This window comes from Micromys minutus, assembly GCF_963924665.1.
Source record: "Micromys minutus genome assembly, chromosome: 3".
NCBI classification, from domain to species: domain Eukaryota; kingdom Metazoa; phylum Chordata; class Mammalia; order Rodentia; family Muridae; genus Micromys; species Micromys minutus.
In genome coordinates this window covers 19,292,756-19,310,741 of record NC_137972.1, presented here as the reverse complement: position 1 = coordinate 19,310,741, position 17,986 = coordinate 19,292,756, and the positions used below count along the sequence as shown (strand labels likewise).

General features: G+C 47.8%; 1 protein-coding gene and 1 pseudogene across 2 annotated transcripts in view; one reads left to right on the top strand and one right to left on the bottom strand.

Annotated features, from left to right (window-relative positions):
- CRACR2A (calcium release activated channel regulator 2A) overlaps positions 1 to 17,986 on the top strand; it is a gene marked incomplete at both ends in the record, with an annotated part of 60,821 nt that overhangs the window by 17,390 nt on the left and 25,445 nt on the right. The window contains 5 exons of the mRNA XM_080914531.1: positions 5,592 to 5,682; positions 8,747 to 8,842; positions 10,789 to 10,976; positions 15,440 to 15,511; positions 17,402 to 17,447. Coding sequence (XP_080770657.1) covers positions 5,592 to 5,682; positions 8,747 to 8,842; positions 10,789 to 10,976; positions 15,440 to 15,511; positions 17,402 to 17,447 — 493 coding nt within the window. The remainder of the gene's footprint in view (positions 1 to 5,591; positions 5,683 to 8,746; positions 8,843 to 10,788; positions 10,977 to 15,439; positions 15,512 to 17,401; positions 17,448 to 17,986) is intronic.
- LOC308418304 (SUMO-conjugating enzyme UBC9-like) lies at positions 2,608 to 3,084 on the bottom strand (annotated as a pseudogene). The gene has a single exon. The product of its transcript is annotated as an SUMO-conjugating enzyme UBC9-like (transcript).

The following is a 17,986-nucleotide window of genomic DNA, read 5'->3' as shown; positions in this document are numbered from 1 at the left end:
TACAGACATACATACACACACATATACACACAGACAAACACACACAGACACACTCACACACAGACAAACACACACACACACACAGAAAAGAACTTGGCAGAGGTAGAAGGGAGCTAACAGGGGAGGCGTTAAAAGTATCAGAAGTCATTACATACACGAAATTGTCAAAGAGAGGAATTTAATTATCCAAAAACCTCTCGGATAAACAAAATCATTAAAACAAGCATCATGGATGATCTAGCTTCTATTCTGAGCAGAAGCTAAATTTGTAACGTCAATAAAACACAGAAGGTCACTGAGTACACTGGACGGCCAAGTGGGATCCATGGACATAAGGCTGATAAAACACGGAGTCTAACAGGATGACAAGGGCTGTTCTCCTGCGTCCAGACACAGGCGGAGGAGATGAGGCTTAATGGCGCTCTCTTTAAAGGCAAAAACGTCACATAGAATTTAAAATTTTCACCTAATGAAGTTCATCAATTGTGATGCAGCTGCCAAGCAAAGCTCATGTGGATTGTCAGCTGCATGAACAGATATGTGCACCTATAGTACAGGGAAGGCAAGACCCCGCTCCACTCTGCCTAAGCCACACGCCCACACACACTGGCTTTGGGGCTCCAGGTGCCTGGGACGGTCTGTTCAAGGAAGGGGGGGGGGTTGCAAAAGAGATTCTACAGAACAAGGTGAGAGGAGAGAAAGGTGTGGCCTGATCCAAGGCACCCCCCCCCCCCTGCACTTGAAGCTGTTTTAAAATTCATGGAGGTCTTTTGTGTTGAAGAGCACCTTCGTGGGAACACAAATTTTCATGACTCAGAATATTCCAACAATGACAGGACTGCTCAAATAAGAGAGAGAGAGAGAAAGAGAGAGAGAAAGAGAGAGAGAGAGAGAGAGAGAGAGAGAGAGAGAGAGAGAGAGAGAGAGAGAGAGAGGCAGTCAGTCACAGAAAGTGCCTTAACCTACTTGGTGTCCATAGAAGCAAGGCTTATCTTTTAAAGATTTATTATTTTATTTATGAACGTGTGCGCACACACATATGTCACATGCAGGAACCCTAGAAGATGGAAAACTGGATTCCCCCAGAACCGGAGCACTAGGCTGTTGTGAAGCATCTGGTATTGGTCCTGTACTCTTAAAATGCTGAGTCATCTCTATAACCCCATGGCAGATTTTAACTCAAGTTAAAAAAAAAAGTGTTTGGACGAGACAAAGTTTCCAGTCCTATAATTCAGTTCATCAGAACCTAGTGTTCTTTACTACGGTTTGTTACCTGAGTTGCTATCCAAACTGTAAGGTGGGTTCCTCTCGGTTTTCAGCGTTAACCACTTGAGTCCAAGAGGTTATGGGTAATATAAAGGCTTGAGTATTTATAATTGAACAGAGACTGCCCCCCCCCAGTGAAACCCACATAGGTTAGGATACCTTAAACTCCCATGCAAAACAGACAAATAAAGGCCCAAGGTGTCCTAGGAGTTCAGACAGGGTGTCATCGAGGTTGGAAAGGTGGATGGAGTCTGTTAGAGAACACTTCAAAGTCTTGGTTCGCGTGTGCTCTGCATGAAGAGCGGATTTGAAATGGTGGAGGGGAGGACGCCCAGGACCAGTGGACACCACAGGGCATCTCTTTTCTCTGACTGCAGAGTATGGTGCACCTGGCTGGGCCACTGCATGGCACATGCACACATCTTTTTGGAGTGCCCTGCTTATTGGGGAACTCACAGCTTCTGTGGAATTCCCACAGATGCACGCACCTCGGCTCTACAGCCCCTGCTATGCCCAGCCAGAGCTTCTGAAAGGGCCTGATGGGAAATTTTAGCAAGTAAGCCTTATCTTCCTCTCCTGGTGCTTTTGAGCTCTGCCAAACCCAGCCCCTTAGTCCTTGAAAGCAAACACTTCCTCCTCTCTCCCCTGCAGCTCCTGGATCCAATCACAACAAGAAATAATTCCATGTGTTTATTAGGGCATTGTGGTTCTGGGTGCTCTGGGCATTCACTTTTTCGTTGGTCCATCCGAACGATGCTGGAAAGCACTGTTAGGGTGGGAGCTATCTGGGAGGACCTCAGTGTGTGTGTGTGTGTGTGTGTGTGTGTGTGTGTACACATATACATATAAACAGTTTATTTACTCTAAACAGCAACACAGACAAAACGCCATATAAACACAAAGGAAGTGGTGCAGAATGGAGATGCTGGCCAACTTTGGATCTGAGGCTTATAAGCAACATCCCAGGTTTCTGAGGACGAGGGTAGGGAAGAGGGAGAGTGTGGTTCTGTCATATAGCCAGCTGGAGGCCAGAGCTCTGAACAGCGGGGACCATGCCTGCATCCGAGCGCGACACAAAGAAACTAGCTCCTAGGGGCTTACCAAGTGCAAAAATTTATCATTTTACAGCAGTTGAAATACTGACATCAATATTAAAATAAAAGCAAGTTTTACTCAATAATCAAAAATACAAATGATTGAATATGCCAGTGGTGGAAATGGAAAATGGTGCCCGCTCAACCCTCCCAGGTGACTAGTAACTGTATGGAGTGACTTAGATCTGCAAAAGGTTGTAAACAAGTTCTTGCCAAGCCAATCCCTTCCTCGTCACGGGGCCACTGCTTATGTGGGGGCAAAGTTCTTTGCTTGTGTTTGAACCCTTTTCTCATATCCCACTCTGTTTTGGCAGTAAACTGTGCAGGCCTCTGCTTGAGCTGAGTCTTGAATACTTGGTTCATTTAGAAGTTCTTGTATTCCTAGTAAGATCTGTTTGATCGTGATAGCTGCCCTCCAGTCCTTGTCTTCCTCCAGGATGGACAGGCACACTGTGCCAGAAGGATACACGTTTGGATGAACCAGTGGTGGCTCAAATTTACATTTTGGTGGTGAGGACGGGTAGTCATCTTTGGAAAGCACCCGTAGCTTGAACAAGCCTCCTTCCCACGGAGTCCCCTTCTTTCCAGGGATAGTGCACTCCTACTTCATCAGGTCCATTGTGCCATCGGGGTTCTTTGTTGGGACAGCCACAAAGCCTAAAGGGTAGTCCTTCCTCCAAGCTTTCCTTTCCTGGGCAAGTCGGCTGAGGGCAATCCTCGACATATTCAAAGTCCCTGGGTGACCGTGGCCCTTCCTGCCACTCCTTTGACTCCGAGGCCTCTGACTCTTGAGCAGGCTTAGTGATACTTTATTGAAAATGGCACCTTTTTGCTCCCATTCCTGGGACTTTCTGTGTTCTGACTGATGAGGATCATGTTGTTATTGGGGCTGTAGAATCTCTCAGGAGCCTTGACTCCACAGAGAAGTCTGGATGGGTACTAACATCACTGGTACCCCATCAAAGGCTTCTTAGCTGTGGAGTTGGCTTTTGCAAACGAGGGCTAGCATTGAGCGCCAGTCAGAGAATATGTCTGCTCGCATTTCATTTCTCTTATGATGGTTCGTAAAATAAGTTCATTCACGACAAGCAAGCTGTCACCGAGCATGGGAAAACATCAGGAGTATTCATTGAATCGAGTAGAACTTAGAGCAAAATTAATACAACACACTTAATGGTATCATGGAATTAATGCTCGACGTGGCTCTTAGGCATAGATGGTAAACAGCTTAGATGGATGACTCTAATTAGAATTAGAGCAGAGCCAAATCAGTTTTTAAGATGTTCTCATCCCATTTTTATTGCGTCTCTGGGATTTATGTAGTTGCATTTTGCTTCCCGAAGTTTTACCTGAGGTCATTTTCCATCCAGCATCTGGTCCGTTTCAAGCAGGTAAAGGTAATTCAGGGCCGAAGAGACCCCATCTCGCTTCCTTTGAACTTCGTCTACTCCTGACATTTTGTGGTGTCTTTATCTCACAACAAGGTCCTTTTCTTCTCACTCCACCTCCATGGCTTTCTTTCTGTCGTGATGAGTTAGCTAGGAGGAAAAGGTAACAGGCTCACACACCTGTCATTTGCAAGAAGTGATGTCTTACTCTTCACCCAAAGGAACCTTTGCATTTCCTGGATGCTGAGCAGATTCAGAAACAGCCCTGAAATCTGGAAAGACTGGCATCTTCTTCTACCTGATACCTCTGTGCCATTGCTTCATGTTTCTGCCCTTTTTGGGAGAGCAGTAAGCCGGAATTCGGAGTCTGAGATGCTGTCCCTGACCATGGCTCTCGAGCCAGTATTTTGCCTGGGTCCAGTGCACGGTTTCTCAAGAGCTAGAAGAATGCCAGTCAAAATGGCTTGTCCATGTTGCTTGGTGTGTGCGTGTGGCAAAGCCTGCTCCTCGCAGAAGAAGATAGGACAGTGACTGGGCCATGGCAAAGCCTGGAACAGTAATGGAAGCCTGACTTAAGATGGGAATCCCAAGTGGACATGGGATGAGGGTGAAAGGCTCAGGAGAATAGTTACATTCTTAGCCTTTACATTTTGTCCAGGTATCTTCCCAGTACTACTTAGAGCTGATAATGAGGCTGTTTCCTCTGTTAGTAACATGTCCATCCATGCAGCTCAGAGTGAACTTGCCATCTTGGGGTTTAGTGTGTCAAGTGTCAGTGTTCGTGTGTGTGTGTGTGTGTGTGTGTGTGTTCTTGAGAACCACAACATCAAGCTGGATTTCTTTCTACAAGAGGGGAAAAGGACAGGAAGTGGGGGACCAAGGGAGGTTCTCCGTGCATGGCCAGAAAAAAGGTACGAAAATGTTATCATGGGCTGGGAAGTAGCTCTGTTGGGGAAGTGCTTGTCTTGAAAACACCAGGACCTGAGTTCCATTCTCAGAAACCACTTGGGGGGGAGGAAGGGAGGGAGGGAGGGAGGGAGGGAGGGAGAGAGAGAGAGAGAGAGAGAGAGAGAGAGAGAGAGAGAGAGAGAGAGAGAGAGAAGGGAAGGAAGGAGAGAGAGAGAGGAAGGGAAAGAATCCAGGTATCGTGGTTTGTGCTTTATCCCTCTAGCCATTTCATGTCCTGTGGGCTCTTATGCTGTGGAGAGGATGCTGAGAGATGGAGCAGGAATAGGTCACCTCAGTGTCATTAGTAACCATTAACCAGTACCACCAGCCTCCTACTGTGCACCTCTGGCCCTGTGCCCAGGATACCATGAGACTCTTTCCTTTGCAGAAGACCATCATCTTCAAGAAAATTTTGGGAATGGCATGTACTTAAGCTCACAGTTGCACTAGGGCCAGTGTCAAGGTTGATGTAGAAAAGTAGAGAAAGCACACAAGCTAGAAATGGAATACACCATGATACTGTGCAAGAAGGAACCCCTACAGGGTGAAATTTTAGACCATCTGCCTGCAGAAAGTGCAGGAGACCAGGGCTCAGTGCCAGAGTAAAGCAGAGTCAAGGAAGAGATATGGGGCCCTATCTTCACTGGGAAGCACCTGGGTGGTCTGGCACTGATCTGGAAGACAGCAGGCTCACGATGTCTTTTAGTAACCACAGTCCATGTAGCTGACCTCTGTGAGCTGCAGCCTTGTCTGGTTAGTCAGCCTTGAAGGACTGATCCTGACTTAGGCAGCCCCTCAACCATCCATGGCCCCAGGGTCTCGGGTTTAGGAACGATGGCTGTAGGGTAAGTAGATCTTGGGGAGACCCTGTCAGCTTCTTCTTTTGTCCCTCCAGAAAAATTGCTGCTTACGATGAAGAAATTCAGCATCTCTATGAGGAAATGGAACAGCAGATCAAAAGCGAAAGGGAACAGTTCCTCCTAAAAGTGAGTATTTCACTCCTAGGCCTGGTGCTATGGGACAACTAACTTGTATACCTGCCTACTCTGAACACCTTTGCCTATTAAGATTCTAGCTCCTTCTTTTCTGCTTTAGTGTTTAAGGCACTTACCACCTTTCAGCAAAGTGTGTGTGTGTGTGTGTGTGTGTGTGTGTGTGTGTGTGTGTGTGTATAATATGCAATATGCATTTACTTTTATTTTATATCATCTGTTTCCTCCTCCTAACATGTAACCTTACTTGCCTCCATTTCTTGAACATGCCTGGACTGTGGAATGGAGAAAAGAGTGGAGAAAAGGATGAAGGGAGCCAGGAAGGAGAAGGAATAAATGGATGGATGCATGCATGCATGGATGGATGGATGGATAGACTGGGTGGATAGATTGGAGAGAAGAAGAAAAAAAGGGTGAGAAAGAAAATAAAATAGGAAAGAAGGAAGAAGGAAGGAAGGGAGGAAGGAAGGAAGGAAAGAAAGAAGGAAATGTGTGATAAATTACAGAGCATACTTCTGCAGATAAAATACCTGGACATTGGGTGTCACTCAGTTGACACCTGTACCTGGCCCATCAAAGCACAGCAGCCCATCTTGTTCCCTAAATAGCAGTCCCAAAAGAGACACTGACTAGAGATGAGGCTGCTCACCCTTTCCTCTTCAAAGCTGGAGGATACAAGAGAGCCCACGTCCATCATCCTCATACCATGAGAGAAAATATGAAGCTTGTACCCCTGTTCCTAGTGTACCCCTATTCTTTGTGTACCCCTGTTCCCAGAGTACCTCTGCTCTGTTGCAGCCATGTTCCTGGTGTTCCTGATTCTAGAGCACTCTGGTTCCTTGTGCACCCTCGTTCCCAGCATGCTCCTGTTCTCAGTATGTTTCTATTCCCAGAGCACACTTTCCTAGTGTACCGCTGGTGTGTTCCTGGCTTGCCCCTGTTTGCCCAGTGTATTCCACTTCTGGTGGACCCCCATTCCTGGTGAACCTCCAGTCACCAGACCTCTGAGTCTTTGCCTTTCCAGACCTTGCTATTACTTTAGGAAGTGAGGACTAGTGAGGACCCTCTCCTCTATCAAACCTAAGCTAAGCAACATCTGTTTTGGTGTATTCCATTTTAAAAAAAATAAAAGATACAGGAAATTCTGTTCTCCTTTCTATTGTCTACCCTACTCTGTGAGCTTTTAGCAGAAGGCTGCTGGTCTTGGCTGCAGCCTCTCAGTGCTAAGCCCAGGCTATTGTCTCAGGCTCTTCCCTTGATCCAGATTTCAATTTTCAGCTGCTTGGATTATCCACATCGCTGTTCCACTTAACATCACAGACATTGACGCTGCAGGGAAATCAGGATGCCTTCCAGAAATAGCTGGCCAGAGCCCTCCCTGGAGGCTCGCCACTATTCCGGACCACCCCTGTTGTCCTTCAGTGCTTTAAACCCCTCTGGCTCTTCCAGTGTTCAGGGAAACTGGATGTGTATGTGGCAAATGGAGTCCACACACATCCACCAGCAGATCTAAAATAGCTTCCATAAACAGCAGTCCCGCAATCCACAATAGAAAAGTCACCTCCCTCATCCCTGTGACAGAGGAGACAAGCTCAGGGGACATGTTGTCCCCTCTGCCTGGGTCATGTCTATAATAAGGTATGCTTCTGACAATAAAAGGTAGGCACAGGCATGGGAGCTGAGAGTGAGCAGAGGTTGCAGGAAAAGGAATTAAGAGCCAGTTGGCACCGTTTCAGATGACCTGACTCTGGGACTGTGTCCCCCTTGTGCCCTCTCCTTTCTCAGTTCTACATGTCCAGCTTAGAGAGCTCAGTGATTGTACTTCAGCTTTTGCTGCGAACATAAAGACTCCAGGGAAGACCTCAGCAGCACCACTAAGCCTTTAGACAGAGTTCACTAGTCCCAGAGTTAGGGTAAGGATGATACCATCTATGACGTCAGAGAAAAGCCAGACCTTCTGACCACCACTTGGATGTTGGCTGTCCCTATATCAGTACATTTGACCATAAGAAAAATACATGCTCATTTGCACATACACCCCCTACCTCCAAATTGGGGGATGCCCTTCAATGCTGTCCTAACGGGATTAACAGCATACTCCAGGAGCCCTTTGGAGATGAGTGCAACCTAATGGGACTCAGAAATCACCGGCTGTTCCAGTCTTTTATTTTCATGAGGTGCTTGCCCGATGCTCAGTGGCTGAGCGAACTAAGTAGGTCTCTTGCGGCTGAGTCTTTTCAAACAAAGGCGAGGGCAGAGACATCTGAGTAGATCCCGTGTGGACCATTGCACAGGGCTCTGGTGTCAACGGGCACATGTCTTCCTGTATCACCTTTGCATGAGCAGAGGAGCCGGAAGCATCACCAGAAGAGGCGTGCGCCTCTCCTGCCTCTGCTGGGAACGGCGGGTCTCTGAAACCCTGCATTGTCTGTGACACTACAGCCAGACACAGGCATATCTGTACCCTCGGGCCTTAGCAGCTCAGTGTAGAAAACCCCAGGCTAGGATGTGAAGGGAACAGCACGTTGAGTACAGGGCAGAGACATCATGAGGAGCATGGCCTGGGAGCCCCGAATCATGGTGGACGAGCAGTGAGCACTCGGATCCTCCAGGAGGCAGAAGTACTGCACTGTGCCCGGAGCTGGTTATGGTTTAAGGGACCAGTGACGGTGTTTGTTCCTTATGAAGTAGAATTTCCAAGTTGGAGGCTCTCTTATATAGTCACAGATGGAAGGCTGGTCAGTGGGTCAGGCTCCTTTTCTCCCTGTACCACTTCACCAGCGGCTGTCCTTTTTGGGTGGGAAAACACAGGAGGACACTGCCACAGAACGGGGTCACATCCACAGGAAGTTTCCTAGCACATTTTGGAGCACTAATGTGGTCCTGCGGATCCTCGCTGGTGGAGTAAGTAGGTCACTGAAGTCCGAGGTTTCGGGGGAAGGGTCTCAAAGTGAAAAGGGATTGGTGGCCCAGCTGGTGAGTTCAGGTGCATGTTTACAAGGCTGGACACTAGGAGTGCTGGGTGTAGGACCCACTGTCGTCTTCTCTGACTTGGCAGGACACAGAGAGATTCCAGGCTCGCAGTCGGGAGCTGGAAAGGAAGCTGAACGCCAAGGAGCAGGAGCTGGAGCGGCTCAATCAGAAGCAGAGGAGGGTAGGTTATTGCAGAGACTCTGTGGGTCCTCATCTCTTCCGGTTCACCTTGCCTCTGCCTCACACCCTCCACCATGCATTCATGGATTTTTAACTTGCCCTGAGGAGGCCTGTGTTTCTGCATGTGTCTTCAATTCAAGTCCCCACAGGGTGGATGCATCGGTACATGCACGTAATCAAATCACTGGGGAGACCGAGGCAGGGGGATTGTGAGTCCAGGACAGCCTTGTGGACAGGGTTCAAAGTGAAGCCTGGGCTTTATAATGAGACTCGGTTTTAAATTGCTAAAAATATCTTTAAATATTTAAAATTTTCAATTTACAACAACAACAACAACAAAATCACAGATGGCCCCAGATAAAGCCACAATTGGATGTCTAGCTTAGGGATGTCTCTATAGTCCCTATGACTCACCGAAGAACCTAGAACCCCTAAGGATCTGAAGACAGCATCACCTAATTACACCCAAAGGTAATAACGGCTGCTAAACCTTGAAGTTGGCTTAGGCATCCTGCAGAAGAAAGGAAGGAGTACAGAGATATGTGTATAGTCATTGATGTGGCAGACATATTTGTCCTCTTTGGCATAGCTGTAGACACCTCCCAGCTGGACAAAGAACTGCCCACATGCCTGGGCATTATACATGAACTCCTCTGGGACGTGGGTTGGATGCAAACACTGGTCACTTGCCTCTCAATGCCAGAGCAGAGAAACAGACGAAGTGGTATATTCCCAAGGCAACAGTTGTACCTAGAGCTAAGGACATCTGGATCATGGTACCAAGTTGCCATGCCAAGTACCTTGCTCCATAGTCTCCTCAGCAAAGCAAGAGCTCGTGGAAGAGAGAGACGATGTTTGCCTGTTCCCAGAAGGAATCCGGCCCGATAGACCTAGACGCTTGGCTTACCTGGGAACAGAGAAGCTTATTTGTAGCAACGTGTGAGCTGAAGCTCAAAAAGTCCCTGGTTAAGGCTGGGGCCATCACTCCTGCTGATTGCCAAGCTTCAGGTCTAAATGTCTAGAGGTTTTGAACCCTGGGGACTGCCTGCTACCTTTCCGTCCTCTGTCCACAGCAGCCTTCCCTCACTCCTCCTAAGCTTCCTCTCTGACATGCATTAAATTCACAGCAATTAAATTTATGCCTCAAATAAATGATTGCCACTCCATTTAATTACTGAACGCTTGCCTGATAACAGGGAAGCCTCTTGAGAGGCTCCCAACATTCCTTGTTGCTGCCTTTCTCTCTTCGCTGGCCACATTCATGAAACCAAATTTATTATGATCTATTTGCCTTGCTGTGCTGCTCTGTCTGGTGCGGATTGGAAGCTCCACAAAGCATACTCGCCACCCAAGAAGAGCTGAAGTTCTCAGCATCCACCTTTTGAAAGTCACTTTTGGGATGCAAGAAAAAGCACAGGGTCTATTTGACCTGGTTCGGTACTATCCAAGGTCAGGAATCTCCCAGGTCAGAGGCAGTCAAGCAGTGCTGTCTCTTAGATGAATGAAACTGGGCTCCTGTGGCTGAGAAGAACGGGAACGAATATATCTTCTATATGTGTTCACCACATAGACGGTGGCGTTATGATGAACAGCCACTTAGCTGATCTCTGACCCCATCAGGAATCAAAGCAAAGACACTGGCTTGGAGGACAAAGGGGACTTAGATGAGGTCTCCAGCCCATGGTTCCTTTGGGAGGGAGGGCACAAGTAATCCGTGGAATTTTCACTACTGACAATCCTATAGAATGAGGCCACCCCATGCCTATCTAGCAGTCCCAGGTGGGGATAGAAAGGGCACTGCACTATGAAAGTCACTCCCACCTGCAGAAATGTCTACGTGGGAGCGACAGAGCAAAGCAGTGCTGACTTGGGCTTGAGGGCAGTGTGGGGCTGAGCCAGCAATGGCCGTAGTCCCGTTCATTCTTCCTCTCTGTCCCCTCTTTGTAGCTGGAAGGCCAGTGTGCAGCTCTACACAACGACAAGCACGAAACCAAGGCTGAGAACAGCAAGCTGAGACTCACTAACCAGGAGCTAGCCCGGGAGCTGGAACGCACGTCCCACCAGCTCCAGGAGGCACAGCAGCAGCTGGAGAGCCTCCAGAGAGAGGCCTGTGAGCTGCAGCAAGAGAAGGAGATGTGAGTCCAGCCCCAGTCACAGAGGGGTTGCTATGCTTTGTGCTAGGAATCAGGATTTCCCCTCCCAGAGACCGGTTTCCTGGACGGTGTGTGAGGTGGAGAATTGGGATTCTTACTCCCTGAGACTTCCCTCTCTTCCTCCTTCTCTTCTTTCCTTCTCTTCTTCAACAGTCTCACTATGTAGCCCATCTTGGCCTTGATGTCTGGGGTGATGGGCATGACCACACACACACACACACACACACACACACACACACACACCTAAAGACTTGACCTTCTTTGAGGATCTGTGACTACAAGAAGCGCTTGTGCGAGGAGTAGCAGGAGGTTCACAAGCAATATCCCTTGACCCAGTTGCTTTCTGTTGAACTAAAACACTGACCAAAACCAACCTGGGAGTGGAAAAGATTTATTTGGCTTCTAGGTTTCAATCTATCATCAGGGGAAGCCAAAGCAGGAAGTCAAGGCAGGAAACCTGAAGGCAGGAACTAAACCAGAGACCACAGAAGACTATTGTTTCCTGCCTTTTACAGCTATACTCAACTGTGTTTCTTAAAGAGCCCAGGCCCATCTGCCATGGGATGGTTTCGCCCACAGTGGGCTGGGCCCTCATACAACTATTAGGAATTAGGAAAATGGATCACAGACATGCCCATGGCTCAATCTTTTGGAGACAATTCTTTAACTGAAGTTTCCTCTTCCTGGGTAACCAGGGTTAGCTATCAGAGCCCTGGTCCCCAGAAATGTATTGTGCAGTTAGAAAACTATGCTGTTCTACCCTCACATAAGGAGGCAGACTGGACAAAGACAGAAAGCACAGAGGGACCTCAGTACCTTTGAGGGCTAGAGGACTCAGGTAAAAGAGTGAAAGGTTTCTGAGGTAAGCTCATGAGGTGATTGGTGTGTGACAGGGTTCTGGAGTCATGACTTGATTGCTAACTTGATTTTTTTTCTAACGGTATTCCTCAGAGAGCCCACACGGGAATCCCATCTCTCTCAAAACGCGGCCTTTTGCTCACTGCTCTTAGTGGCCAGCCATTGTGCAGGGCCTAAGAGCAAAGCTTGTGGGCCTTCACCTGCAGCTAGAGGGGGTGATGACAGAATAGCCCATCACTTTGGGGATAAAGGGCTCTGAGACAAGGCAAAGGGACTCATTTATTTGGCTGTTCATCTATCCACGTACTCATTGAAGTCCTCACCTGACAAAGTATTCAATGCTAGGTACCCTGGGCCTTTAACAAACCTCACTTGATTATCTCATTTGATCACGCCACATCCTTTGTGGCTGCTGTGTAGTCAATCTGATTGGTGGGCAAGACAATAAAGTCCCAGAAGCTACCGTAACAACACCCAGAGAGAAAGAAGCCTACCAGGCACACCTATTCCTGGGCAAGACCAGAACTCACCTCTTTCATTTTTCAGTTCTTCACCCATGAGCACATTCATTCCACCAGAGCTCACTGTACCCTCGAAAGACACCAGCTGTACAATGGTCTGACTTCAGGGCCTCGGATGGTAGGGCTGACCAGCAGTAAAGTCTTTGTACATCCTGAGTATCTTTGTTCAGGATGAAAGTTCTCAGTTTATCTGCATGCTGTAAAGGTTCTAGTATGTGGAATGCATCCAAATGGCACCCCCACCCCGGTTCTTCTCCCCTTTGGAATCAGAGCCGTTTGAGATGGGATGAGAGAGGCAATGTGCGTTTGGCCTGGGAGTGTCATCCTAGTGAGATCTCCCATTGTGAGAGAAATAAATGGCTCTCAAGACTTAGAAGGAATCCCACATGCCAAGGCTTTGGAAGGCTGGTCAGAGGGCCCATGTATTTCATCCTAAACAGACTGAGTCCTTCCCTCCTCTCTCAGAGTGGAGCACCAGGACATAGGTACCTAGCTTTATGGCAGATTCAGGGATTTCGGCATTTCAAATCCAGCTCTCAACACTGCAAACGTCTGAAGGCAAAAAAATGGGAAGACAGTGAAGGAGGGCAAACACGTGTGCCGAGCATCGCAGCTCAGCACAGGGAAATCGGAAAACTGCCAAGTCTCATCTTAATTAATGAAGCCAGAGATGCCATCTCTGGAAAGACAGAGGTAAGGAGTGAGGTGGGAATGAGAGACAGGAAACACATGTTTAGGAGCTTGGAGTATCTTCTGATGTGATGGAGCCAAAAGAACCCTCTCACCGAGGGAAGTCAGGGGAGGGGACAGCAAGGGTCCTGATTTACTTTCTGGAGAGTGGAGTCTCAGACCAGTACCACTGACAGTACCATAAAGCTTCAGGTCACTGCCTTTTCTACAAAGGAAAATCGGAAGCTCAGAGAGCCAGCTAAGAACAGGCCAGGCCCCAGGCCTCTCTCTACCAGGGTTCCTGCATCCCTCATGATGTGGTATTGCTTCATAGCTGCTGGGACGAGAGAGAGGAAACAGAGAGTAAACCGACACCATCATTTATCAGCAAGAGTTCCAAAACGGGCAAAATTAATTTCCCCATCTTCTGAAGACACCGAAGGTAGAAAAGCTAGATTTGGGGATGAGATTTAAAAAAATCCCTCTTAGGCAGAGAGATAACGCAGAAACGAAGGCCAGCCAAGAGGCTATGCCTCAGAGCTGATTTTTAATTAACTTTTATTTTGAAGATAGAGTTTAAGACAAGATACAAAAGAATGACTCCTCAAGAGAGGTCTGTATCCTCCTGTGACCCCTCCTGTGGATCATTTTGGGGTCTGTTATGCATGTGCAAATACATCTCCATATACAAACACATACAACATGTATGCACATGCATATAAATATGCACACATGTAAGTATATATACATATACATGTGTACACACATAAATGCACTGGTATACACAAACATATATAGATGTACATACACACTAATGCAGATACAGATATACACACATACACACACACATATGCATACACACTCTTTTGGCGGATGGCAGCCAGCATACAGGTTTATTTTGCCTGTCTCCTTTAACAACATATTTTGTAGAATGCTCATCTCTTTTCTTAAAACAAAGCCACCAGCAGCTCCCTGGGGAAAACTACAAACTTCCTACCAAGAACTATAACAAAAACCAGCCGGCTTCTTCCCCCTCAGTCTGCTAACATCCACGAAGAGGTAATCTCTAGTTCAGAGGGACTTAAAAGGTTAGACAGTCACACATCCAAAAGCCACTGTTTAAAGATACCCTTTGGTTAACACACAGAAACTATAGCAGGATATATTTACACACGTACATGTATGTCTGTACAGGTCACCATAAATATGTGTTCACTTGACAGAGAATTGTGCATGTATTTGCATAAGTGCATGTGTGGGCGTGTGAGTGTGTGTGTGTGTGTGTGTGTGTGTGTGTGTGTGTGTGTGTGTCCTGGCATTATAGATAGAGGCAGAAAAGACCCAAATAACATCAGACGTATGAACTGCTTTCTCAGTCAAACAGGGAAGACATAGACCTTCAGCTCTGCAGTGAATTGCCTTTTCTCAGCGGGGGCCAGCTTTTCTGTTGTCCCTAGGCAGTGGTAGGAGCTGGTCAGGAGAGCCACCCAGTTGGACACAGGATTCTTCATCAGCCAAGACTCAGACAGGAGCAGGCAGAGCTGTGTATGTTGTGCTAATCAGAGCAGAGTCTTAGACAGGGGCTCAGGGACCCAGTTTGTATAATGGGAAATACACTGTTTTCCCTTAAGTTGAAATTAAATATAATTGGTAATAAAGTGTGAGGGATTCACTTCTCCACAGGAGCCAGCAGAGTTGTGTTGCTTAATTAGGATTGTCTGAGGTGAACTTAGAATTTGATTCAGTCTGTTATGGTCGTCGAGTGACTTTGTAATTATTCTGTAAAGAACAAGGAGGAAGGAAGGGCAAGACCATGCTTAAGGAATGGCACTCTTAGGTCCTTGGTGGGAGGGTCCCCAGGCTGATGCTGTTGTCACTGTTCAGTAATGACATTAGGAGGTGGCAGAGGGGTGACTCTCCTCCCAGCCCAGTGAGCACAGCCCCATGAGCAAAGTGACAAGTTTATCAGGCTGTTGGGTGTCCCTACCCCAGAGCTGCACTACTGTGGATGTAGGAATGCTGGGGCCTTGAGACTGGAGAGACACTTAGATTCCGTGCCAAGGCTCAAAACACAGAGACCAAGATGAGGCACATTTATGAACTTTAGTTTCCAGTGATGCCTGCTTCTGTTCCATTCTTTCCTTCCTTCCCTCCCTCCCTCCCTCTCTCCCTCCATCCCTCCCTCCCTCCCTCCCTCCCTCCCTCCCTCCTCCCTCCTCTCTCCCTCCATCCTTCCCTCCCTCCCTCTCTCCCTCCATCCCTCCCTCCCTTCATTTTCTCCTTCCTCCCCTTTCTTCTTTCCTCTCTGAATGCTGGTATCTTCTTGTTTAACAGTAGCCTAGCCTTCCCCTCCCTTCCCCATGGCCACCACTCACCTGGCTGTGTCTGTCTCCTCAGGGAAGTGTACCGAGTGACTGAGAGTCTGCAGCGGGAGAAGTCCGGGCTCCTGAAACAGCTGGATTTCCTAAGGTGGGTCCATTGGGAATCCTGCCGGGAGGGCCCACATTTCCCCGAGTCCCCAGTACATGGTTTGGACTATTGAGCGTTAGCCACTGGGAATGCATAGTCACATTTACTCACAAGCCCTCCTTCCTCTCTACAGTTCATTCCTCTGTGACAGGTTCTGCCACACCCTTGGTGTCTTTCTGGAATAGTTCATGATCCTGGGTTAGAAAGGAGTAGATCTGAATGGGCAGCAACCCTGTGGCGAGTCTACTGTCTCACCTTCAACAGAAGCATTGAGTCCGTCAGGCAGTGGTGAATTCTGGTATCACCCAAGAGCATGTTGTTAGACAAATGAAGGGATTAATGCAACACCAAGCTGAAGTTCACGTCCAGCCTCTTGCCTCAGCCATGGAATAAGCAAATGAGTCACACACAGGGCTAGAAGAGGAATTTCCCTAGTATGTAAATCCCATTGAAACAAATTCAAAGTTCACTGGCCTAGAGTGTCCCAAGAAAAGCAGATGCAGAAAAGGGAAGGGTTTCTGTAGGCTGTACCTGCCACCTGCTGATGGCTTTGTGGGGGACAGTGATGACAGGTTTTGGCTCCCCATGTTTAAAGTGCAAGTGGCTTTGAACCAGGCCTGCCCTGTCCGGGAGGAGGAAGAGTTCCTAAGTGGCCATGTTCTTTCTGACTGGAGACAAAGTCTGTGTTCTCAGGGGGCTTGAGGAAGAGAACAAGATGTATGAGGCCACTTGTGTTTGTTTTTGTTTATTAACTTGTTTTTCTTCATACTCTTGTACTTAGAGAAAATAATGGAGGGATAGACCCAGAGAGAATGAATGGGAAAGAGTAGACATACAATGTTCATGGTCTTCACAGCTCTTACAGACCAGCATTTGTGGACTTCAGACTCACATGCCAGCAACCTTTCTGTGCCGTTTGTCACATGGCTACGATAATTCAGCAGAGATGAGAGAGGGGGCATGGCAGATTGCTTCATCAGCAAAATCAGCAAGAATCCAGGAAAAAGAGAGGACTTGGGAAGCTGGGGTTGGGGGGAGGGAGGTTGGGGGAAGCATTGGAATGTAGAGTGACCGTAAGACTGGGACCATGACTGAAGTGTGACTTGAGGATTTTCCTAACCTCTGCTTGTGTCCTGGCCTACAGTCACTCCCAGCAGATGATCACTGCATTGTGATAATTGGTTTCTGACCACTGATGAGCATGCCCTCCCTCTCCAGCAATACGGACTGGTTCCGGGCCATCAGCACAAACTGATGCAAAGTCACACAGAGCTGAGATGACAGAGGGGGGCCGACCCTCTTGCATCAAGAGAAGAACCTTCCAGCCATTTATGTCTCACAAACATCCTGGATCCTGAGTCTGCTCACTTACCCACTCTGAACTTTCATTAAACCTCCCTGAACCCCCTACCTTCCACATTGCCACTTGGGCCCCTGCTTCAGAAAGAACCAGAACGAGTGTGCAGAGCTTGCTCCATGTTGCCAGCATCCATGTCTCTATCTCTGTGGATATGGTGTGAGCTCCAGTGCTCCTAGCAAAGGCTGCTCCACATACACCCATCAGCCCTCTTCCCAGCTGGAGTTCAGACTGATCCCTCCTCTTTTGATCTGTTGGCTTTCCATTCTCCATGTTGTTCTAGGCTGGCTTTCTCGCCCACAGTTCCACCCAAACTGTCCTTGCCCATGTTACCAGTGACTTCTACTGTTTCAAAAACATCAGTTCATTCACAGACCTGCACCTTTGTCGCTGAGAGTCTGTTCTTTGCATGACTTGCAAGGCGATCCTCTCAGTGATGGATAGAGCTCCTCTGGCTGACCAAGGAGAAAACCCTTGATCTGTCAACAGCAAGCAGAGTCCATGTTTGAATAACGTTCCCTTGTTATTCACAGGGAAAGGAACAAACACCTCCGGGATGAACGAGACATAACTTTACAGGTAACTGGCCAGTGCTCTCTTGGGACTCGGGGCAGTGGGAGACAAGGCCCAGGGGCTACCTGATCCATGCCAGGACTGTTCAAGACTGTCCCGATCCACAGAATGTGTCAGGTCCTTTCAGTGTGGGCAGGGTGAAGGTGTAAGATGTTATGCAAGCAATAAAGAGGTAGCCACACACACTTTTTTTTTTTTCATGGAGGGAAATGCCTTCCTCTTGGCACAATCAGACTCAAATGCTTGGGAGAGCCACACATTTCTTACATAAAGGAGTGATAGTTCCATCGGGAAATGGTACAGTTGAAATGTCATTATCATCTGAAGTCAAACGCTCAGTTTGTTCTTTCATTTAAAATTTTATCTCCTGACGAGATTCTCAAACTGTATGCTGTCTGCAAGCAAATGCAGGATGCGCTCATGGCCACCTACACCGTTGATTTTACGGACAGCTTTATCTCCGATCTATACATAGCCTCTCTCCCGTACCTGAGCACAGCGCTCCACAGTTTTTCAAACAGTATGACAGTTATAGGCCACATGGA